The 26379-nt window shown below is 37.9% G+C and overlaps 1 protein-coding gene across 4 annotated transcripts in view; it reads right to left on the reverse strand.

The window, feature by feature from the left end:
- The window catches only part of LOC134793103 (synaptotagmin 1), a 32626-nt gene extending 9900 nt beyond the window's left edge, over positions 1 to 22726 (reverse strand). The window contains exons 1-9 of one of the 4 annotated variants that reach the window (XM_063764653.1): positions 22569 to 22726; positions 11036 to 11137; positions 10224 to 10343; positions 8811 to 8956; positions 6991 to 7083; positions 6338 to 6532; positions 6008 to 6184; positions 1478 to 1586; positions 762 to 895 (exon numbers count right to left, since the gene is read on the reverse strand). In XM_063764653.1, the coding sequence (XP_063620723.1) occupies positions 762 to 895; positions 1478 to 1586; positions 6008 to 6184; positions 6338 to 6532; positions 6991 to 7083; positions 8811 to 8956; positions 10224 to 10343; positions 11036 to 11135 (1074 nt within the window). In that variant the 5' untranslated portion in view covers positions 11136 to 11137; positions 22569 to 22726. Of the gene's footprint in view, positions 1 to 761; positions 896 to 1477; positions 1596 to 6007; positions 6185 to 6337; positions 6533 to 6990; positions 7090 to 8810; positions 8957 to 10223; positions 10344 to 11035; positions 11138 to 22568 lie in introns of all 4 variants that reach the window. The other 3 variants (XM_063764634.1, XM_063764644.1, XM_063764629.1) reach the window with 3 other exon arrangements.
- Between the last annotated feature and the right edge of the window lie 3653 nt (positions 22727 to 26379).

Raw genomic sequence — 26379 nt, forward strand, 5'->3', positions numbered from 1 at the left:
AAAAGGTTTACATTTAACTAATAGATGTCCTAACGAAGTTGGCTTCAAACGAAGGATAAAGGATGCAGGAGAGCAGGAAGAGAGGACCAGAGACAATCATGAACGCATAACAGGATACAGACACAGAACATGAGGTTGCTACGTCAATTACTAGCTAGCATCACAAACAACAATAACATAAACGAAACAAAGATGCAGTTTTAATTCGACGCACATCTCGATAACTGATTGTTAAAAAAGTTTCGAGAGAAATCAACCTTTTATGATGTGCTGAAGTTTACACAGTTCGTGTCTTTGGGGTCTCTCGATACAACATCAAATGAAATTATAAAAAAAATATGTATACCTCCTTGCCAAAATTTGTCTTCTTCTGTGTTTCTAATGATATTGAGTTGTTTTTACTTTGTTAAGTATTCTGTTTACACATCTTTGCAAAAAAAGGAACGAAAAATCCGAAAGCAAATTTTGTTCAGTCCATGTTAGGAGTAGGATTGGCTTGGATGCAAGTGGTGTGTGTACCCATATTCACAACAATGACACAACATCAAACTGCGCATCACTTAGGCAATTTTACAACAAAGCAGTATTTGCCAGTTTCAGTCTTAGAAACAACGACATCAAAGTATTACTAAATAAACTAGAATTGAAATTGAACTAGTCTTCTAGTAATACATTAATGCTGTCTCTTTTAAACTCGTATATCAAAATTGCCTAAGCTTGAGGCGCTACGACATCGATTTTGTTCCAATCTCGGCTCGCACCTGTATTTGTTCGAATGGTACTTCAAAAGTAAATGACTCGTTGTAATAGGGATTCAGTGTGCATTTCTTGATGCTAGTCTTCTTCTTCTTGAGTCGTTTGCCGTTTTGCATGAGTGCTATCTTTACGTACGGATCTGTAGTCGCCCAGCGGAGCGGGATATGAAAAAGAGAAAGTTGTCATTATAACATCGTAAAAATTCATATTTAACACATGTTATGCCACAAGGACAGATCTAAAGAAACTTCGGAAAATGCTAAGACTAGTTAAGTCTTATTTAAATAAGTACGAAACGCCAAGTTTAAAATAAATGATATTGAAATGACAGTTTTATACAGTTTAATTTCTTTAGATCTTAATAAGTGCAATGTATGGTTTATGCTAGTGATATGGTGGTTCAAAGCCTAGTGTTAAATAATGAATCAGTTAATGCTTGGAGTTATTATAAGCGTTCAATCTAGTTTAAAAAGTGAGAATGGACAAACTTGATTAATCTACTAGGAGTTATGTCATGTAGTAGGTATGTAAAAAGGGGAAAGTGACTGTAATTAAAACATGCTCAATGAGAACTATTCTGGGTTCTAACTTTAAGCAAATATAAAAACGCACAAGATTAACTCGTTACCCTAATCCCAGTGGTTTCAGCGTGTTATCAATAGTGGTTTGTAGGCTATAAGAGAGTTACACAGATTGGGTGGGAAGTTAAAGCGAAGGTTACCTGATAGGCCGCCGACATCCATTTTCTTTAGGTTCTTGGCTTCGAGGATGACGACTGTGAGCTTGCCGGCCGTGGGCACGTATCTCAGGGAGAAACATATGTCTCCCAACTTGTTGTCCTGGAAATTGCATTATCGGTAATCTTCTACTCCCATATTAGTTTCTGAACGAATGTACGACTAAGAAAAATGTTACAAGTTAACTTTATTCATTTTAGAACAGTTATGACTTGTAATTGTGTTGATTTTAATATCAAAGATATTATTTTTTTGCATTATTTTCAAAAACGTAACGTTTTTTTTTTGTGATAATTCACCGAAGTTAACCTTGTTGTTACTAATGAAATGCATTGTTGAAACAGTTAAGTCTAAAAATATTTAAATGTTCTAAAAGTGTTATTATTCCTCCATCGTGTGTTAAAAATGAACCCAGCGATTTCGAAGGCATCCATCGCTCACTTGCTCATTTGGAACTGTTTGGTATTTGGATGTGACATTGTGGAAGATAGACGAGGGAGTTGTGTCAGGGATATAACGTCCAGAACTTGGGTAAAAGCTGTAGTAACACAATCGGGCCATACCGCGGCATAGGGGCTCATACCTTGACACTCAACCAAAACAAAAAAACAGAACAGTAGCCTCGTGTTTCACCTAGAAGCGTATCATTAATTATGTTTATTGGTATATCGATACAGATTTTCTAATGTTTTAGAATGTTTTGCTTTAATTCTTTTGTCCAATTCAGTAGAGGTGTTTGTGTTTTACCTTACGAAAAATGCGTAGGTATTTCAATGTAATGCTTATTGCGCAAAAACGGGTGCCTCAATATTGTGTTGTAAAAAAGTAATTCGTTTTCTCTCTTAATCTTCTTCTTCCTCGCGTTATCCCGGCATTTTGCCACGGCTCATGGGAGCCTGGCGTCCGCTTGACAACTAATCCCAAGAATTGACGTAGGCACTAGTTTTTACGAAAGCGACTGCCATCTGACCTTCCAACCCAGAGGGGAAACTAGGCCTTATTGATTCGTTTTCTCTCTCAATGCGGGATACTAATGTGTGATGCTAATATTACTGTTAAGTTCCCAGTGTGGTTTAAGTGCGTAAAGTGATCATTTGTAAGGATTGGTTAAATGTGTTAAAAAATCTGTGAAACAAAGCAAAACATTTTTCTTAATATTTTCGACATTGAAAGGCTGTATCGACGTCTCGTGCCAGGACGCAGCCTACGGGCAGATAGCCTCAACGTTTGCAGCTAGTCATACGGACATAATTGACGACACTTTCATTGCGTTACATAATAACGTTTTGGCACATAGATATTCCATCTAAGGTATAAAAATAAACATGATACATATATTATTTTAACATACTCGGTACACTATGAGACAAAACACAAAACACCAACGTTCGCATACATGAAGCAAGATATCCGCTGAAATAATAAATATAATATGTATAATATTTGTAACATTTAGTGAAGGTTCTTATTACGATCTGTTACCGAAATGAAGCCAATTGTTGTTTTTGACACCCAGATCATATCATATCAGACACACCTTTATAACCTTTTAAAATAAAATAAACCCACACCTGGCAAATATGCGTGGTGAAAAATGAACATTGTTACTATGACTGTGACTTTCAGCAACTCGAAAGTTACAATATTTACTTTTTAGATTTAATTGCACCCTATCACACCATAAAATCTTAGTAGACTAATCTGTAGTAAGACTAGTCATTTTAGAAACAGATCGCAATTATCTAAGACAGGTACAAAACATACATAAATACATAAAGTACCCACAACACACTGGATAAAGAAAGTAACATTTCATAGTTACACCGATTTTCAAAATTGAGGTACTTACCTAAATGTATTTATGTCCTTCAATTTATTAGAGTATTCCATAAAACAATGTTCAATAATATTATGTTACTTTCTTCACTGAAAAATAGGTATCCAGGCACACATATTTGTATTTAGTATGTATTGGCACAGATGGGTAGGGTAGTACATAACACACATACACCAATTAATAACACAGTCGTGAAGTGTTGATCTAAAGTCAAAGCTTGTTAAAGTTACGCGAGTTTGCAGAATAACTTTAAAATAGAAAATCATTATCGAAGTTATACCACTATAAGACTATCTGTGAAATTGTAAATTATAATGTTTTAAAACCATTACACATCTGTAAACACGCGTAAGTTCTACTAGGTAGGTACTAAGAAAATAAACATAAAGGAACGAGATTCGGAATACAAGTTAATTGTGTTGAACAATTTATGTTAGCTCCAATTAACAAACTGTAGAACTGTACACAATACGGTTCCGTTCTCAAAAAAGAAGTATATAACTTTAAAGAAATTGTACTTACGTACCTAAGTACAATGTATCATTTGTCGGGATGTAAAGATATACGCTATTTTCTATAGCCAAATTCTGTCCCCTAAAAATAATGTAGGGGACATTATTTTTTTAAGGGGATCACAGGACATAACTCGTTCCTTCACTAGACATGCATATTATTACTTAAATAGTTGGTAGCATTGTGTAAGGCATGATCCTTCAGTCATCGGACAATGGACCTGTAACATATTTGCACAACAGTTTAGGGTGACATACGCTTAAACGACATTGCAGCATTGGGTACATTACTGTTAGATTATATTATTTTGGCGGTTTGATCGCTATTATAATAATACTGCAATTCATAATATATTATACATTAATATATAGCAATAAATTTTTGCTATTGCTATTTTCTAGTAGCTTATGGGATATCTTTTTGTATATACCGGACGGATGCGAATGTGATTAAAGCAATATATAATAATATTCAACTACATAGCCAATTACTTCAGTGCCCACTGTATAGCCAATCACACCATCTACTACTGTTTGCCAATTCGCGACAACTTGTTTCTCGATTAATTTTGAAGACATTTTTAGAATGCTTGACGAAGGTAAACCATTAATATCACACGTAAAAGAACGTAAAATTTTGTACGTGACAGTAAATCTTAAAGGAACATGTTGTCCGTTAATCGGCAAGACAGATAACAAGAGCACAATTAGAGACGACGGACATGCACATTCCCCAGCCGCAATATAAAACCAAAACAAAGTGTTGGATGGAACAAATGAAATCGAAATCAAAAATGGTACGACAGGTGATATCGGGTATAAGGTGAATCTTACAAATTAGGTGTGGATCGAAAGTAGGTAACGCCCTACCGTCCTACGCGGAACCTAGCGCCAGCGACCGCTCTGGCGTCAAAACTTCAACCAAACATTATTTGTTGAACATAAAAATGTACAAGCAGCTCTTTTGTGTATTTATATTGTCCAAGTAATAACGTGTTCAAAATACAATTCCAAATATATATATCTTGATGTGTCTCAAAATAATACTTACGTGAATGATCATTTCGGTTTTGAAGCGGCATGCAAGATTGTTCAGGACACAATCAAACACAGCCAAGCAGAGCAGAGAAAATATGGAGAAAAAGAGAAAAACCAAGTAAATACATTTCTGCTGTCGAAATTAATTTTATCAGAAAAATAAATGACGAATCAATCCACGTCGAGGTGCCTTGACTCTCCAGTGACAATGGTAGGTACTAAGTAAAAAATATTACAAAGTCAGAATTGGTTATGAAGTAGGTTTGCTCTGTCAAGGTTCCTCTTATCAAAAAAGTGCAGTAAGATTTCAAAAAATGTAAATCGTCCTTTCAATGAATATGAACTTTCAGTGAATTCCGGCTTTAGTCATTTGGAAATGCCCAATTACATGTATGTGGCATACTCATTGAGAAGATGTTATAAGTAGTTAAAATATTGCTGTTCTGCCAAAACGCAATCATTAAGTGGGTTTTGACAGTCCAGCCTAAGCTAAGAAAAAAATTATAAAAGTCTCGATAGTTCTCCGTATCTTATGTACCTTTGTATCATCCTTAATCTACTTATATTATGTATTATGAAAACCTTTCAGTTTTGTGTGCTACATGTTGATATAGTTTGTGTTTCGTACATCAGTCAGTACGCTGTTGATGTGACCTGGGTGTAAGAGTTAACATTGTTAACTTTACCAATCACGTTTTTTTCGCTTTATAGGGTGTACCATGTACCTATAGAAAACATTTGCAGAAATATAGCCCATTTTAGAAGAAAACGCTTATTAGATAAAAGAAGCACACGTGTCTGAGTAATCAACCTTCTAATTGGTACTAAAAGCCCAAATAATAAAAAAAATATAGTTTACTTGTAAGTCTTGTTGTTCAAAAATTAGGAAACTCACGATATAGAAAACGAATTCTGGAAAATATACAAAGAAAAACAGAAATCGTTTGTAAGATCAAGCAGCATTACTGATATTTCGGACAATAAAGTCAGGCCAAAACTGCGTTCCTTTCACTGCTTTCAAAAATTTGTATAAACCCTTTTTTACTGTTGACTGGCAATAATTATTTACAAAAGAGTTATGAGGGGTTGTATGGCTTATCGTCTGGCAGTGTGTGTAATGTGCGCACCTGCCCCCCTTCGCCTTCCACGCTCTGCAGCTCGCGCCACTCCTCAATGGTCTGTGCCAAGTCCACCTGACACAGCGGTACCTTCACCTCGCCGATCTGGTCGTGTTTGGAGAACCGATCGAAGTCGAAGATCGCGAACACTAGCGTTTTGTTCATCGCGTCGGCGTATGGAACGCTCTGGACAGAAATATAAATATTACGCGAGACACTCGCTTATTGTAGGCTTAAGGGCGCCGTCATCTCCAGCCACCCACACACGTGACGCGAAATATAATTGGTACCCTTTGAATATTATATGACAACCGATAAAGAAACATGATGTATTTTTACCTTAAAGACGAACGTTTCGTTGAAGACGGGGCTGAGAGTTTTCCGATGGACCTTGGTCTCGAATTTCTTCTTCTTGTCGGGGAGTAGGTACACCTTTACGTAGGGATCAGAAGTTCCTCCCATGTCCAAAGCTGGAAGATCTTCTGCTTTGATCACAGTTACAGAGAGACTGTTACTGTTGAAATCGTATTCGAGCTGAAAGAATATTACGGTATTTATTAAAATAGCGATGGCGACTTCAATAGTTAGTTGTAGCTAATGCGATGGAATTTCAACAAAATATCTACAAATAAATGGAATATTCTTTTGGATGTCTAATAAAGATGGACACACATAAAGTAAACATGCCTGACACTTGATGATAGAATAAACTCGCTTAATCGTAATGTGTTTACTGGCGAAATGAGTTACGGGCTCAGTAAATGAAGCCTTAATGAAACGTAAAACGGAACGCTAGCTCTAAAATAGCTATCAGGAAAACAATATATTCTACATACGACGGATTTTATGAGGTTGTTGCTTGTATGTAAATGACACATGCATCTTTCCCTTTTTCCTGTATTCTCTAATTTTATGATTGGTATGTACAATCAGGAGCAACATACCACACAGTTAGCAAACCTGGGCCTCGTCCCTTTGGCCTAGTCACGCACCTTATAGAGTAGCTTCCCTAGTTTCTGTTCTTCCTTCTTGGAGTCGCCGTCGTCCGGCTCCTCGGCGTTCTCGGTGAGCTCCTCCATGTCCGGCTGAACCTACATTCACGTCCCGCGGCAAATTTCACATGAAAATCACATTTCTTATAAATAACATGAACCCTTTAACTTTGTTCCTTTGCAATGGTACTTTAAAATCGCAAACCAAACTGATGACTAGGGGCATATTATTATTATCTGTCATGTTACTACCTTGCAAGTATGAATGCAAGTTTTACGACTCATCAGTTTGATTTGCGGATAATACAGTTGTATACTTCGTTTTTTTAGCATTAGAAAAAAGGTAAACAGTATTGACGTCATGACGTGTCTTAAAAAGGCTTTTGAAAATTGAGTCACAACAAATGTGTAAAAAATATATAGCCTAAATGATCATTTGATTTTTTTTGGTTTCATCATCATCATCAACATCATCATCATCAATATCTAAGAGCTATGCTCTTGTCGGTGGAGTAATCGCCACTCTTCTTTTTGTTGGGCTAGCTTATTAACTTTTTACTTTTTTTTTTTGGTTTCATATTAAGTAATCATTTAAAAAAACACACGTTAAGATTGTTTACCCTTTTTATAAGAAGTATTATATGTATTATAATATATGTTATTGCACATTGAGTCTTAAGATAATATTTAAATTTGCAGATAATTCGCAGCACCTATTTACAAAGTTTATTTTATACCGTTTCATTTAAAGATTTGTCTAATAATGTCAAAACGGAAGTATTGATATTGCTGATTACGCACTAAACGTTTTTAAACTCGTTCAATAGGCTTGCAGACACAAATAGAGGGCCTATCTCCAGCATCGAAAATCGTTATCTGCCTCTCTATCTCTTTTGCTTATTCGAGTGACAGAGAGGCAGAAAACGATTTTCGATTTTTCTATATAGGCAGTAGGCTTTCAGGGGTATCGCCTATCGCCTGTCGCCAATCCGTCTCGAATCTGCCGGCGATTGTTCCCGTCCGAGAAAATTTGTAGGCTGAATGGCGAAATCTACGCCCACAACATTCGAGTATCCGTGTTGCTTATAAATTATTAGTGAAGTCGAACCGATTCTCGTTCTTGTTAGCCTTACATTAAATATGAATAGATCTGAAAATGGACTGTTGGGGTGGTTTGCTGATGTTTATTTATTTATTTATTTTATTTATTTCATAACTTGATGTTACAGAGGAGCAGTACCTACCTACAGTGACCCCCACACTAGGCTTAGCCTGTGCCGCTGCCGTGGGGATCTAAGCGAAATACAAATTATTATTAATGCTACTAATTAAAATGAAAACTAAGAATTTTTATTAAATCACTAATCCAACTGAGTACGGTTCGGTTTGTAACGATATTTGTTTTACAACAGTGTTATTGATCAGGACCAAAAATCTCTGATTTCTTTTCTTGAAAGGTGATCGGTTTGACGAACCAATTCATGTCAATCATTTCAATTTACAAGTAGCCTTGTATTGGTTCAACACAATGAAAACATTTCATATTAAAACTCGTAATCACGTCACGTGTTAATAAAATTCTCTAAAAAGTAATTATTCTCAGAACGTAATTTCGTTTCTCAAAGATTCAACTTTGTACAATGGGTTTCTCTGAATACTTGTCGTGATATTTGGATTTATTTTAAAAGATAGTGCAAACACAAATAACGATTCATACTTCCGAAATAACACCCTTTCGGATCACTTTAACCGTTAATTACAATCAGAGTTCTCCAATACTTTACTTTAGCACAGTGCTAGTCAGAACAGATGGCATTTACCTTCTCCTTGTAAGCTGAGCCGATGAGCTGGACGGATTTGAGGTCGACGACGCCCTTCATGCCCTTCTTGCCGTCTTTGGACCGCCTCTTGCGGAAACATCGTCTGATGCAGCAGAAGCATATGCCGAGGACCACCACCGCGACTCCTGGATGTTGTAATCACTCATTAGTGATGTGCCGTTGGGGGAAGATATTGGCTTATAATCTACGCCAGTGGTACCAAAAATGTTTTTGGGTTACTATTCATAAAGGCTTTTTAAAAGCGAAATCACTGGAATAATTTCCAAAGTAGATAGATGGCACTCAAAAAAATAAGAAAAAAAACCGGGCAAGTGCGAGTCGGACTCGCGCACGAAGGGTTCCGTACCATAATGCAAAAAAAAAAAAACGAAAAAAAAGCAAAAAAAAAACGGTCACCCATCCAAGTACTGACCACTCCCGACGTTGCTTAACTTTGGTCAAAAATCACGTTTGTTGTATGGGAGCCCCATTTAAATCTTTGTTTTATTCTGTTTTTAGTATTTGTTGTTATAGCGGCAACAGAAATACATCATCTGTGAAAATTTCAACTGTCTAGCTATCACGGTTCGTGAGATACAGCCTGGTGACAGACGGACGGACGGACGGACGGACGGACGGACGGACGGACGGACGGACGGACGGACGGACAGCGAAGTCTTAGTAATAGGGTCCCGTTTTACCCTTTGGGTACGGAACCCTAAAAATCAGGAATAGCCCGTTGTGGTTAGACGAACCACAAGCTGCAGTCTCTAAATGTTTTAGTATATATAACTATCGGTCTCTTAGAAGTGATATTGGTCTTGCTTTTAGTAACTTTCATTTTCTAGTATCATACGTTATGCTGTTTTAAATATTGTCTTTCTTTCTTCTGTTAAAATTTATTGGAACATCACTGTTTGCGACGCAGCCTCTACGGTGAATTCTGACTTCAGTGAACTAGATCAATTTACTTTCTGGTGATTTCCTGCTAACTAGTAAATGATTGTCATTTAATAAAAATCTTCAAGTAATTCTGGAAGCGTAGTTCAAACAAATGCGTGATGTTAAGTTTTCTAAATAAAATAGCCGTTACTGAAATAATGAACGTTGTCAAACAGCCTAAAGGCGCGGCTATTTAGAAGAGAATTCTCCGCATGTTATATCGGAAACAAATCCAATTACGCGCCCGAGGGCGTTATTACATAACTGTTTCCTGTTATCGTTTGTATTATCAACTTGAGTGTATATAATTATAATATTATGTCGTAAGGGGTTCTTCAAGAAAGGAAGAGCTTTCTAAGTGAGCGGAAAGGGACATGTGACATCTCTAAAGTTGCAGGGGTCCATAGTCAACGGTAATCGCTTTCCGTATGCTTGTTTGCCGCCGATGTGATAAATAGAAAAGTAACTTACCCACGAGAATGGCAACCAGTTGCCACGTCTCCAGGTTGAGCTTGTGAGCGATCTCCGCTGTCTTCTCGCCTATCGTCTCTGTGGTGGCCGGGACGGTAGGCGCTTCGGTGCCGGGCGATGCTACAACAATACATTTATTATAGCAGTTGTTTTACTTTATTTTTATGAAAATTGTGTCATAAACGTTTTACGTTAAACACATTATTGCGCTTGTTATCCTGCACACAGAAAAGATGCCTGTGATATGCAAGGAGGATTAACCGAACGGTTAAATGTCATAATAGTCTAATAATAGTGGTATCGATGTGAAACTTTATAATTGTACGATGTGTTAATCCAGATGGCAACAGAACCTAGAAATACAATAATTAGGCACCACAGACTTGATTTGACGATGGAACCTGGCCTTTTGTTTATGACTAGCGTAAATTATTTCATATAGCAGTTTACGGGCAAAATTATTTGCTAGAAAACTCTTTTAAACATAGTTTTCGTTAAACATATTTTTATTATGGTTATGATCTGGTAATAGATAAATAAATATAACAAGAAATTACTATCTGATCCTGGATCCAGATTTGTTTTATCCAATGTATGGCTGTTGGCGTTTGCGCCGTGACGTGGCGGAGGTATACCAGTGTTGGCCGAACGTTAATTGCAATTGACCATTAACCAGTACAAATTGAACCGTAAACGGTAACGGACGGTTACAGTTGACGGTTCAATTTGTACTGATTAATGGTCAAGAATATTCAATTGCATTAACGTTTCGGCCAACACTGAGGTATACTATGGTAATAATCATTAACTACCTGTTGATCCGCCCGCCTCTTCGCCTGCTTCCTCCTCGGCAGTCGGCTCTCCCGCGGCTTGCCGGCGCCATCGCCGCAGCAGTTTAATGAGCGGCGACATCCCTGCAACAACACCATAATTATACTCCAGTTAACCATTAGACCACTAGAGAAGTTCCATCATGTCGAAGGGATATCCAGTGATATGTTTATAAGTTAAGTAACATGTTTGTAAGTTGTGCTTCATACGCCATAGACCGCATTTTTATCTGCCTTTAGTTTAACTTTGCTTTGGAGTAAAATTAGACTTACATGTTTAAGACCTTCTAACAGACTTGTCGCCTGTTCATTCAACAAAGCTTATAAACGACCTAACATACATAGACCGGTAAATACGTAACTGCTAGCCGTAGTCGCGTAAGTATGTGAAGTAAGTTTTTTTTACGTGTTAAATTGTACCTTTATGTGATCAGGTGTATTGACTTTTATGATTATGTCTAGACTTTAATTTAACACGTTATGGTTGGATCGTATTAAAATGTGACTCATAGTTATATAATGTCATGTAGGTACGAACGAGTAGGTAAACGACTTAACTTAATCCTATCAAATATAATGGTACCTACTGTATATTGTGGGAATGAATGTTGTGACTTTATTGTTATTTATTGTTAATAGTTACTGAGTGGTGCTGGGATCGGTTAACGGTAATGGCGCGCCATAATATGTGTATGCGAACATTGCGAACGGAGCATGTTAGTTTATTTTTCTATGTCAAAAGATCTAAAATGCTTCTTAGAAGAATAGTAATTAAAAAAATCGAATACACGAAATAAAATGCATTTTTACAACACCCCGGAAACCCCGTGGAATGCAGTTTTTGAAAATGAATAGGCTGTCGCACGAGGTAGCTAAGATTAAGGCCCACTTGCACCATCTCACTAACCCCGGGTTAAGCGGTTAAACCGTTAACCTAGTGTCAAATTGTACTGGTAACTATGGCAACTCCAGGTTTAACCGGTTGACCCCGGGTTAGTGGAATGGTGCAAGTGGGCCTAAGTGAATAAAATAAGTAGCAACGTGTTATTGTAGTTAGTCGGTATTCATTGGATAGATGGCAGTCGGTTGTATGATTGTAGTTTCTTATCTTTCGCGCTCATCCTGTTACCACGTTTTCTAAAATGGGTGATCCATCTCGGATAACAATATAAGTAATAATTATATTTAAGAAGCTTCAGGTTGCAGGACCGGATCTTTCGTAAATCATTGACTGCACATGTCCTATACTTAAAGTATTAATAACCGGAGCCGCTTTTAAGAGCTTACCCCTCTGCCGAAAACCTTGCACAATTGTGCAAACTTTTGTATGGACTGATGTTTATCTGACATGGCTATTTGTCCCCATCCTCATCCTCGTCGCCACTGTTATTTTGGAGGGAAAAGGGTGCCAAGAAATGAGACACGGCCGTTTATCGTATAGCTATATTCCGACTGACAAGGCTGTTGCCGGGTGCAACCGGCTGGCGTGAAAATCTCATCTACCCGATATCTTAAACCTAACAGTTACGTACAAATCATGTACAAATAGTAATACATTTGACGTGCCCCTGCCCCGCAAAAATCGGTAGACTGTTTTGTACAGAAAATGACAGCCAAGGCGTCTCTGGTAACTACTTAAATGCTCTAAGGTCCTATACCACGCTGCTGGGTAATATCTAAATACATACAAAATACCATTTCGAGATGTTTAACGCATATGGAATTAAATGTCAGTCATGTTTGCGAAATTCGTATTCAAAGCATTTAGCCATGCGGAAGGCTTTCTTTATTCGACCGGAATGGGTCGTGTGGGGTTCAGTTAACATTAGCTTACTATACAGAGTGCGTAGGCCAAGGGGGCTTAAATGCAAGATTCGGTTCAACTCTTCACAACGTTCGGTATTCACTAGTTTTGAAATGATAAATTGATTACAGCCACTCATGCTACAAATAATGAAAAATTTACAACAATCAATAAAATTTCCAGTCGATTCGACTAAGACAGAGTTATAATACGGTTAAAGATTCTTTATTCCAAGATAAGGCTATATTAACGTCCTATTCCTGATTGAGTACTTATGGGGTTGAAATACAGCAAAGACTCGGGCACTAAAAAGGTTTTGTTCCATTTGACACCTTTTAACTTACTATACCTACATTTTTTAAGTTAATTTGAACAGTTATATCTGGGCAATTTTCATTATTAGGGTAGGTATTCGGTCACGCACAATAAAAAACAACGGGTTGCACTCCGGGAGTGCCGGCAGATGTGAAAACTCAATGACATTGTAACAGTTTTTCGATCAGGTCACGTGTCCGTCTTACGTCTTACGAATCTTACGGTCACGTGACCTGTCGCGAGTTTAACATTTTTCCCCATCACAAAAAGTGCACAGCGCCGCTAAAGAAGTTTTCACTACAAAAACAACTAACCCATTTGTAAGACCGAAGCTCCGTGCACAAAGTTTTGTACGGAGCACTAAAATCATACTAAACCCTGGCCACCCGGATGACAATTTGGGCTATTTTTGAACGAAAATATTAAACAAAAAGTTATTTGAACAAATACATTTGAAATCGTAAACCTATTTTATTAGAATCCGTGGCAGCGTTCCATCTGACGGGTTTTCTGAATCTGTGCCAGATCAAGTTTATATACAGCCTTTAATGGCGCTTTTGAAGTCTCGTATAAGAGCTTTCGCGGCCTATTTGAGTGTAAGTAGCTTTGAATTTAAATGCATAAATAAATATACCTAATATGCTTACAGCTATTTTTAGTCCCTTTGACATAAGAACATAATATATGTATTTTTATACTCGTATTCGTAGCCAGCCGAGAATACTCCAGTTTGTTTGAAACTAGCCAAAGAGATTATAGTGGTTTTATTTACTTTTAGTTGAAGTATCAATGAATGAAAAATAAAAGATTATATTATAGTTATCAAAGCATGTATAATGCTTTAAAAGTTTACAAAAAAGCCCAAATATATGAAATATTTTACAAACTGTACTATTTTTGTATACCCTTCATAGGAAGTTGGCATAGAAGCCGATTCTGATATGACAATTTGTTATGGTTTTGATCTTGTTTTGACACGACTATGTGTTACAAATACGATGATGCTGATTGATGCTAAGCTACGGTTGTGGTGCTACGTCGTAGCGATAACGTGCACCAATCAGCGTGCGCCGCTAACGTTGGTTGGTGTTCACGGTCTTGGTCGTTTCAAAATTAGATTAACACCATATCATATTATAAAAACAGAATTGGTCCCCTGTACGCTAATAAAGGATAATGTGACTAAGTACAGAGTGTTACATTTTGCCCACTTGTGTACAAAATGTTTGTAGTAAATATAGATTGCGTGGGTGTAAGGGTTGAAGAGTAATAGTCCGATGTATTTATTTTTATCGGCTTTGCTACACGTGCTTACATGTTTTCAGTACTTATACTGTGTGTGTCTGACCATGGGGCTTTAAATCCAGGGCTCGATTCTACTCGCTAAACTGAGCTACTTTTACTATGGCACCAACCCCGAAATTCAGATTTTTTTTTTGAAGTGAAAACTTCTTTAGCGGCGCTGAGCACTTTTTGAGGTGGGGAAAAAATTATAAACTCGGGACAGCGTAACGCGTAACGCGTAAGGCGTCTCTCCTCTCTTTCTACCGCACGGCGAAAATGTATGCCTGAGCCTGCTGTTTCATGTAGGCGGCGCAGGGCGCTTGCGTGACTTATGTCATGTGCTCATGTGTGACGGACAATGTTATTCACCAAAGAACTTTAGTCATAACGTATCATAATCAGGTCAATTATTTAAAACTGGACTTTTATATTAAGCAATAAAGCTCAATGTTCTAATCTTGTACGGGCTGAAATACGATCTCACAGTTACATTCTAAGTTTATATCACTCCAATATAATTCAATAATTCAATAAAGTCTCATCTTGATGAAATCGCTAATAAAAGTGAACTCTAGTACTGGTGAATAAAACTCAAAATATCATGACCAAATATATTTAGATGCGATGTCTGCAAGGTAACTTTACAATTTCTATTCGAATTTTAAACAATTAACGCTACAAATTTAAGTTCACTGGCCAGCAATTTCGGAACTAAAGTTTTTCAATAGAAAGGAGGATGGGTCAATTATACATAGTGCTGCAAACATTTTGGACTAGTTATTGAGTTTTCACTTCTGTCGGCACTCCCGGAGTGCAACCCGTTGTTTTTTTTACTTTTTCATACATTTTGGCTGATCAGATGTCGACGTTTTCTATGGAAAAGCCAAAAAAAAATCCCCGATTTGAGGGTTGGTCCCATAGTAAAAGTAGCTTAGTTTAGCGAGTAAAATCAAGCCCTGGATTTAAAGCCCCATGGTCAGACACACCATGTATATGTGAGTCAAGAGGTAGGTAGGTACAGTAGCGGATCAGACTATATGCGCCAAAAGTAATTACCAATAAGAGATGAGATAAGTATCTATGTGTAGAACAATAATTCAACTGTGACAGATATTTTTGGCGCGTTGTTTCATTAACTACTATGATGCTGACTGTACGTTAACAGAAATTTCATGAAAAATTAAGCTATAACAAATAAAAGAGCCAAAAGCAAATGTAACAGACGCTAAACGGGATATAAATAAAAGTATTACTTAAAGTAGGTACTATTGCGAAAGATGTTAGTCCATTGAGTTTGAGTCGTTAATCAGACTTAACAAAGAAAAGGTCCATCTCGTAATACCTTCCGTGGTGACATTTGCCAGTATTGTCGCCGTCAAAAATATCTTTACATTTGATGTCTTATTCCCGTGGAATAAGGTCCAAAAAAGTAAAACGAGATTACCGGGTGTTATAGCAAAATGAAACCTGTTTTATACTCGTAAGGCCCTTAAAGCGGAAAATCTTCAACTTCTTTAAAAAAGTTTGCTCAATAAGATTCCGTAAAAGTACGATTTGGCTTTACACGTAATGCTTAAAAAATGGAAATGAAACTTCAAAGAATAATGTTTCGACTTCTCTTGTAGCTCTTTTATTCGCACAATCCCCAATATCATTTTTATTTGCGTGAATACAAATTCTTCGATCCATGTAAAGCATAATATTTGATATGTTTATTCAGGTACAGCTTGTTTTATGCTTACTTTTGTTCTCATTTGTATGCTTGGATGATTTCATAAACTTGATCTTTAGTTTAGTTTTAGTTTAACCTTTAGATACAGATTGGGTGTTTTACTTAAGCTGACCACTGACTAACAGTCCGCCGGACGATATCGGCCGGTCAGTTGTTCGGAACTGTCAAATTTTAGCTCTAACTGACAGGCCGATATCGTCCGGCGGCCTGTTAGTCAGTGGTCGGCTTTACGTTGGAAGCAATGAAAAGTCGACGTTCTCAAGAAGGATAATAAGATCAGCGAATTTACGCCTATTGATCCCTGTTATTTTTAAATCTCATTCGTTGCCCCTCTCAGCAATAAGTGCGTAGATCCAAGTCTTTTTATATGCCAATATAACTAACATTTACGGTACAAAGGAACTAAGGTTAATACCGTGTGGCTGCGAGGTAAGTGTAACTGGCCTTTATCCCGAGCCTGTTTACACATTGATTAGTGTGTAGCGCCAGTTCTTACATTTGACATTAAACGCAAGTAACAAGTAACAAATGTATGAATTGGCGATAAACACTAATCAATGTGTAATTGTGTAAACAGGCCCCAATGTGAAAGCCGCACAAACCCGTATTGACCTTATCAAACCATACTCAACTTGGTAGTTAATATTTAATTTTAATTTTACCTAATGTTTATAGGCTACGCTTTTTTTTTACTGTTATTGAGTTTTACTTCTTTTAATTTTATAATTTGTTAATGTGTCTTATCTTCTATTTTACCATGTAAGCGAATTGGTAAACTACTGTAAGCTTATATGAGAGAAATAAATGGTATTGTATTGTATTTATACACACACATATTAAAAGACACGAGTATAAGAACATAAAATTATAAATAGATTAAGCTTTGTATGAAGGCGTAATTCGGAAAGGTCGCGATAAACACGTGCGAGATGCCTACACCTCGTTAAGAGGAAAGGGGACGGCCGCTTCTCCATACAAACGTAGTCCCCATTTTCCTCGCTGGATATTTACATTGTGGAAAATATTTTTACATAATTTCATGTATATTACCACTATGTCCCTAAGTTTGAGTTTTTTGGATTTTTTGATTACCTATTGTAAAAATTAGGAGCTAAAACATATTTCATATACATTTTTAAATGCTCCTAACATTTATAATAATTAAAAATTCGAAATATATTCAATAAATAATGTTAACACTTTAAACTCTTGCGTTTTGTACACAAATTGAATTACACAATTTTTACCTATAATTCAGACGTTCAGCTGAGTTGCACCAGCTGTGGTCACGGAAAGACTGACGTCCCAGCAAATGTCAACGGAAATATAAAACATAAAACAATAAAATTATATCGCGGTAGACCCGTTTGTGTAATTAAATAATGTTAATATCCGGAGAGGAAAATGAGGACTACGTTCGTATGAAAAGGTGATTTTGAGCGGGTCCTCCACTTTCGTCTGAAGAGAGCTAATGAAAATTACTACTGAATATAAACTGTGGTTTTACGGAACATTAATTCTTGACGAGTTATACGGCCGTGTAACGCTATACCTAATAGTCTGGTTTTACGCGTATTGTTCCATAAAATTATAAACATTTAAGAGCCGTTTACACAAGCGCGCAGAACAAGAAAAATATATCATCAAGCCAATTACGACATTGCGCCTCGAAAGCCGATAAATTGATGATAGAATGTCTTCATGTTACAAAATATGACGGGTAATGTTTTGAGATATTATATAACGCGTATGTGATAATCATATTAAATACTTGTCACACCCTTATTTAAAACCAAAAAGTCGTGTAATGTAGTGATACTGATTGACATTGACAAGAGGAAAACGTATATTTGTTTACTCCGCAGAAAATAATTAAAATATCGTGCTAAATCAACTCAGTGATATTTTAAAACACTTAAACTGAAGTAACAACACACAGTGCTATCTATTATATTTTTACATGAGAAGCATCGAAACCATGACTTATGACCATCGTCAATATCAACATATAACTTAAAATCTTACGGATTTCAATCGCCTAAGCTTCTGTTCATGGTTATGTATGCATCTGTGATCAGCCAACGCGCTTTTACATACACCAAATAGAGCCACAGGAGTTATTCTGCAACCGTCATTTAGCCGGACGACATTTCATGAATTCACATGGAACCACACAAATGGAAGTAATAAAAGTATAGATTTGAATGTGAATTTAGAACGTTTTAACTGCAGTTGTGCATGTACTATTTTTGTGGTATTTTGGGATTTTAAATTGCTTCTTTCTTATATTTATGTTATTAAGCACTGTTTTTCTTTTTTTGCTGTCATTGTTGTGCCCTTTTTCTGTGTTCCTTTGCATTTAGAGATAGTATTATTATTATTTTTTAGGTCAGAGTGTTTTGAAATCGTATATATATTTGTATATGTTGCTATGCAAGCCGCATCCCAACCTACCGCAACATATTCGTGTAATTTATGTTCGAAATCGTTTCTAACCTCTAAGGCTTTGAACATTCACAAAACCAAGGCTCACCGCACCTGTGTTAGTCAAGATGATGTCCCACTGAACTTAGGTCATGCGCTACCGGCTCGTCATACCCATCCTTTTCATGTACAGCTAAGCCAACTGAAGAACAACGTTGAGGTGGTTAAGCGGATCCCTCGCAGGGCTAGAATCGTCGTGGCGACTCACCTCGCACAACTGGTACAAAAGTGCTACGAGTCAAACTCACCTCAAGACTGGCACAACCTGCTTGTTTTTCCGTATACCATATTACATGTTAAAGACGACGATCAGAATCTATCATTGACGCAAAAAATTAAAAATAATTGCTCTCCCCATTCTGTCCCGCCGTTTGTACAAGAAGACCGTCCGTCAACTTTGTATCGGAAAAATAAGAATATTGAAAATAAGATCATTGACGGAGATCTTAAAAGTGCCGCTCGCCTTCTCTTCTCTAGTGATGTGTTGTCTCCGGACAACCCTGACACGCTATTGGCCCTGCAGGCTAAGCACCCTACCGCTCCGGCAACCCCCTTTTTCTTTGATCCCCCAGTACCGACCGAGTCATGCCTGCACATCAAAGACGTCGATGTTTACAACGCCGTCCTTTCTTTTAAAACTGGTTCGGCGGCTGGCTTGGACGGACTGGCTCCTCAACACCTAAAGGATTTGACGTGCCCGTCTGTTGGAGATGCAGGTGTGCAACTCATCGCATGCATTGCTAAATTAATAAACTTTATGTATGTACTCAGGCGGCGTCCACCCGGATGTTGTACCCATTATATACGGAGCAAATTTAATTGCACTTACTAAAAAAGACGGAGGTGTACGGCCAATCGCTGTGGGTTCAACGCTTCGCCGTTTGGCGTCTAAAATAGCAGTTCGGTACATTTTGGCAAAGCTGCAAAAATTTTTTGAATCTGTTCATTTAGTTTTCGGGGTTAGGGGAGGCTGTGAGGCTGCTGTGCAAGTGTGCATGCCCTCCGGTCTTATCTGGAGGCTGGACAGTGTGAGGTTTTACTGAAAATCGATGTCAAGAATGCATTCAATTGATTATGTATATATGCCTTTGATAAAAAAATTAAAAAAAAAAAAAAAAAAAATTCTTTAAACAGAGATACTTTGCTTTCTGAGGTAAAATCTCACATCCCTGAAATATACAATTACCTACTACATTGCTATGGGGATCCTTCAAAACTAATGTATCGTTCGAACGAATTGTCGTCTGAAGTCGGTTGCCAGCAGGGAGATCCCCTGGGGCCGGCAATTTTTAGTGTAGGTATAAACCAAATAATTAAAAATTTGTCATCAAAAATCAATGTATGTTTGGACGATGGGACCCTAGGAGGTGACGTGGACTCTGTACTGGGCGATCTTTCGTTGATAAACGATAAATTCAGATCCATCGGCCTAACTTTAAATTTCGATAAATGCGAACTTTATATTCCAGATTCCTACGTCCTCGATGTCAATAGTTTGATACAAAGGTTCAATCAGCTGGCCCCCAATATTAAAATTCTCGATAAACGTACACTTTGCCTCCTAGGATCCCCAATATTCGAGGAAAGTTATCCTGATAACATTCAAAATTCTGTATCAAAATTCCAGGATAATTCTCATCGTTTACTCGAAATTAGTCCCCATTATGCACTCTCTATTATAAAATTTTGTCTCTTCATTCCAAAGTTAACATGTGGAAGAATCAAGATCTTTTATCGCGAGTAGATGATTTAATTAAAAATAATTTAGAGAGAGTCCTTAACATTAAGTTTAGTGACCGGACTTGGTGTCAAGGGTCCCTTCCCATCAGGCACGGTGGCTTAGGCATCCGTAGGATGTCTGGTGTAGCTTTGCCAGCTTTTTTGTCGTCGGTCCACAGTTCGTTGGGTCTCATAGGTAAAATCCTTCGCACAAACTATGAGGTCTCGGGCGTGGAAGACGCAAAAAATGCGTGGCTGCGTGCGTGTACCGGTCAAGACATCCCTGAAGATCCAGAGGCACAAAAAAATTGGGACGACCCAGTGTGTAAATTGGCTGTAGCTACCCTTCTCGACCAGTGCGGCGGCGCTGCGGAAAGAGCTAGACTTTTGGCAGTAGGCACTAGAGAGGCAGGGCACTGGCTCCGCGCGCATCCTTCTCCTAAAATCGGAACTTTTTTACAGCCCAACACGCTCCGGCTCTCGATTTGCCTCCGTTTAGGTATCCCGGTGTGTGCCCCTCATCGTTGCCCCTGCGGTGCGGACGTAAACCAGTTAGGTCACCACGGTCTCTCCTGCCAGAGGAGCGCGGGCCGCTTCTCCAGGCATGCCGCCCTTAACGACATCATCCGTCGGTCTCTTGCATCGGTCAATGTGCCTGCTCTATTGGAGCCGACCGGCATATTGAGAAGTGACGGCAAGAGACCTGACGGGATGTCTTTGATTCCGTGGAGTTGGGGCGGGTGCTAGTGTGGGATGCAACCTGCGTAGACACGCTGGCCCCGTCACATCTCCACGGAACCTCTGCGAGGGCGGCAGCTGCTGCAGAGGCGGCCGAAAACGCAAAGGTTGGGAAGTATCGCGGTCTCGGCGCCGAATACTGTTTTGTTCCTTTCGGCGTCGAGACCCTGGGTCCGTGGGGTCCTGGCGCCCTGAGTCTCTTTGGAGAACTTTCAAAGAGACTCAGGGACGCAACTGGGGACCCAAGAGCTGGCAGTTACCTCGCTCAACGCTTCAGTCTGGCAGTTCAGCGGGGTAACGCAGCCAGCATCTTGGGGACCTTGCCACAGGGGCCTTTTTTAGATTTAGTTTAGTTTAGTTTAATTTTATTTTAGAATAGTTTGTATTTAGTTTAATTGTAATTTAAGTTATTTTTATTTATTGTTTTTTGACTTGTTTTTGTACCATATATATGAATAAATATTTGTAATACTAAAAACCAAAGAGTAGATATGAGACTAAAAACTCAGAAATACAATTATTATTACTATTCTAAAAAAATAGTGATAATTATGATAATAATATGTTTAAATTTACACATAAATGTAATCTATTCGCACAATTATTTTGGATCATTTAGAAACGGTTACGAGTCCTATTGCATAACATAATTGCAGGTGAGTTTTTATTTCGAGTATGTAAATCAACAGTTTAAAAAATACCGCTTACGCTATTTCCATATTATTCCTCGCCCAAACAGTACGAGAACCTAGTATCATGTAAACGGGTCGGTCGTTATGTGTAAATTGTTATTGTAATAACCTACGCCGTTTGGTGTTTATCCATGTTTGTCCTTAATGATTACCATTTCAGTCATATTCAATCAATAATCAGTTCCAGTAGAATAAAGCTTTTAAGGTCAGTATGGCTACATTCAAATTTGAATCTTATTTGCTGGAAAGAAAATAGTTTTGACGTTGGCATGATCATAAAGATTCTGACAGAGGCATATGCAGTTACCACTGTTATCGCATAAAATGAATCTTATTTAATTTGAGCCTTATGTTATACCTAAATTATAAATTAATCTTTTACTTTGTTTTTGCAGCAAGTAAATATTACATTTAGAATGTAAGTACCCATTATATTTGCCTATTTGTATGTGTAGTAAACAGAAACAAAACGCACCAATAAAACCCTGAAGTAGTCAAGATGAATTTCAACGTATCGAGTATAGACTGATATACCTAATCTTGTATGTAGGTTCGTATACTCCGTTAAGACATCCATATAACGTAGAAATATAGGTAGATGTTGGCAGTATGCACAATTCCGAGGTTCAATTGTGTTAGCTTAACATGGTGTCACTGGAAACCTAATCCCGATAAGTGATGGCCTCTGAAGATTAGCAGAAACCACGTACCGTGACACGGAGACGGGCTCTGATCAAGACCACTGACCTTAGTTTCCGATCCTGTACCGCAACGGTCCTGTTTCTACCGATCAATTCCGTTTAGAGAAGCCACTGTTAACACGGGTTTGGTACATTTCTGTCGATTTTAGTATTCGACTGAAGGCTCCGGTCGGTACTGAAAGCAGAATGGCGGAGGTGCGCGCGCATACGATCGATGACGATGCGCGAGGCGACGGGCCAGCAAGACCTGCTAACTCGAAAACGACTTAACAGCGTACGACCTTCATACATTATCACTCCTTTCTACTTTGAATAATATAAAGGTTCCGATCCGAGCTCGTTTCGACTTTTACGTCACTCAATGCGTACATTGAAGAGTATGTTAGCTACTGAATGGTGCTTGCTGCCGAGTCCACGCCGATCCGAGCCTAGCTTATAAACATGCGCGATCATCCTCTCTTGGTAAGGCTTTAGTAAATAAAAAGATGTATGGAACGGGTATGCTAGATAGGAAATTAAAACGGAATTAGATTTTGCTGGACGGGACGGGAAGTTCTTAATTTCTGGGTTTGTCATCGCCTCTGACGTGTTAATTGCTTGATAACAGCAATTTAGCCGCCGCTGGGCACATTTTGCTTAACGTGCAACATAAACTTTATCACGTCTAAAAACTCCTTTTACATAAATAAAATGTTACTACAATTTCCTCGAGGACTATAATATATGGTTTTCAAGAGGAAATGCTAAGTCCCAAGGAATTTATCAACAAATAAAATGCCTATTTTCTTAAATAACTTCAAAATGATTAATCTAAAAACAATCCCTTTCATTTCGATTTGTCACACGACATACCTATGTACTTTTTAGGACTTTCTTTAAATTCGCTAACTTTCTGATATTAAAAAAATCTTTTAGTTACACACGTCCGTATTTGGGTCACTTTTATACATAGGTATGTATCGGTCCAATAGTTTTGGAGCAAATTTTCTATGTAAGGTGGCAGAGAAAAACAGACACACAAGTGATCAAATGATCATGTAAGAATTACTTTTTTCTTTTGAAGTATACCTACGAAACCCTACAAAACACGGAAGAAATCATTTATATTGTACGGTAAAGAATTTAATTTCCGACCTATTTTATACCTTGTCACATTGACAATCAATATTAAAGTCGCTAGAGACCTCACACTATTGTCACTGTGGCAAAGTACAAAATGGGTAGGACTTAAAATTCTACTGTATGTAGTCTACTGACGGAGCTTAGTAACAGGGTCCTGTTGGAATCCTATACAAGCTTAAAGTTAGTAAGACACCGATAATATTTCCTTTTAATCTTATTAATTTATCCTCCTCATTAAGCCTCATTACTACGAGTATCGATAATTAAGTGATACAAATCGTTTATTAAGTAAGACCCACCTGGTCTTTCATAGCATGTTGCCCTTGAGTTTGTATGCCCTTAAGGCTTAGGGCTTCTAATTGTAAAGCTTTGTTGTGGCGGCAACGACTTAAAAAGCTTTTCTCGGAAGCCCTACCATTTTAATTACATACGTATTAGAATATAATTTTGCTATTAAAGAATAACTTAATGTATTCCAATAGGATTTAGGCAGTTAGGTATCTCAAGAAGTAAAACGTTTCCAAAACTTTCTACACTGCGGGTTTTACTTTGATGAAACAAAGTTCAAAACATTTTTGGAAATCCTTTAAAAAGTGTAGTCGCTCAAAACTACTAATTACCATATAGGTACAAACGGATCCCACCTATATACAATATGTACCTATTTGCTAAAATTCCTTCTTATTATTTTTTAGTTTTGCCGTAGTCAGAAAAAATATGCTTCAACGGCTTTCTAGCTCACCTTTTTGCCTTAAATGGGAAAACCATTCATTTTCCTCATTCAATCTATCCTAACAGATCCGTTTTTTGTACCTAAATAGGTATTGCATGATCATCATGACTAAAAATACATAAATTCGATAAAGCTATAAATATTTTATTATTTATTAGATGTGGGCATTTTAAGTAAGTTGATGGTTTTTATTGATTTAGCTGTTGGTTCATAAATATTATGAAGACAATGGATTGATGAAATATGAAATAGTCCGCCGGACGGTTCGGCCTGTCAGTTGTTCGGAACTGTCAAAATTTTGTTCTAACTGACAGGCCTGTTACTGTGACTGTTAATCAGTGGGCCCCTTTATGCAAACAGCTGATATTAACAGCAAATAAGTATTCTATTTATGTCTAGTGCATGTCAATAAAAATAACTCTGTTACAGGCCTAGTTTCACCAGAAGGCTAGTTTTAAGCCACGTACCAAAAAGTACATCATACCCGTAAGCGGGCGTTTTAGCTTAATCCCTACTGCCCCAGACGGGGCACGGGCCACGTTCCAATCGAACGGGCGAGTTGACTGTTCAGAATCACCGGTTGCAACAAACCATTTTTAATCGGTAAATTTGGATGTATATATGGGAAGAAAGTACTTCTGAGTTACGTCAGTCAGTCTGATGTAGATTGTTCGTGCAATTCGCACTAATAACGCTCGGGAGTTTCAAATCTTGTGGTGACTTGGTACTAGTTCGCTTACTGGTCTGCACTTGTGCTATGGGAATATTGGGAATATACGGATGAATCGGGTCGTGGTCTCACGGTATTTATGGCCACTTCAGGACGCTGGAGACACGTTTGACCTCGATCTCGATCAGATCAGGCTATTTTTAACTAGAAATACAAAGCTTTTTTTTTATTAATTTGTGTATACTATGCTGAACACTAGTAACGAACCTAAAATTGAAACTGGCGAAATCAATTTTGCTGTCTCATAGACAGCATCGTAATCTGCTTGAATTTCGGTTGCTCCATAATAGTACCTACCAAAGATACATTGATTGATTAAGACGACGAAGCCTGTGCTGTGGATCTGAAGGTACCTATGCTGTTATTATTATGTGGTTTTTTTTTTGGGTCACTAAATTGATTAAGATGTGTAAAATCTAAGACAATTTCGTGCTTCGAATTTGACATCTAAACGAGATGGCGCTGTACCGTTCCATACATTTTGCGGTAACTCTGATTGTTTCTAGTTGAAGACAACCAGATCGAATTCATAACTTGTAACAATCACAATACGCCTCAGACGCGCGTTTGCCTTGCGAATATGGCGTGATGAACGACGTAAACAATTATTTTAATTAGTACCGATGTTAAAGTAAGCATAGATAACATATGGCTCTACGTTTGCAAGGACACGTTTGTGAGTCCCACGGCGCAATTACAATGAAAGTAACATATGCTACTGTTTGGTCTTAATGACCTCTAGTGTAATAAATAATAATCCATAAAACTCCTACAAGCAGCATTCTGATTTTAAAATATTTGTTAAAATCTAAATTTAGTTATGATTATGATACTACCTTAAAGGGGCCCACTGATTAACAGTCCGCCGGACGGTATCGGCCTGTCAGTTAGAACAAAATTTTGACAGTTCCGAACAACTGACAGGCCGATACCGTCCGGCGGACTGTTAATCAGTGGGCCCCTTAACACCTCAGGAAGAGCGCCGGTGGCCTAGCGGTAAGAGCATGCGATTTTCAATCCGTAGGTCGCGGGTTCAAACCCCGGCTCGTACCAATGAGTGTTTCGGAACTTATGTACGAAATATGATTTGATATTTACTAGTTGCTTTTCGGTGAAGGAAAACATCGTGAAGAAACCGGACTAATTCCAATAAGGCCTAGTTTCCCCTCTGGGTAGGAAGGTCAGATGGCAGTCGCTTTCGTAAAAACTAGTCCCCACGTGAAATCATGGGATTAGTTTGTCAAGCGGACCCCAGGTTCCCATGAGCCGTGG

Source organism: Cydia splendana, chromosome 1 (assembly GCF_910591565.1).
Source record: "Cydia splendana chromosome 1, ilCydSple1.2, whole genome shotgun sequence".
Classification (NCBI taxonomy): domain Eukaryota; kingdom Metazoa; phylum Arthropoda; class Insecta; order Lepidoptera; family Tortricidae; genus Cydia; species Cydia splendana.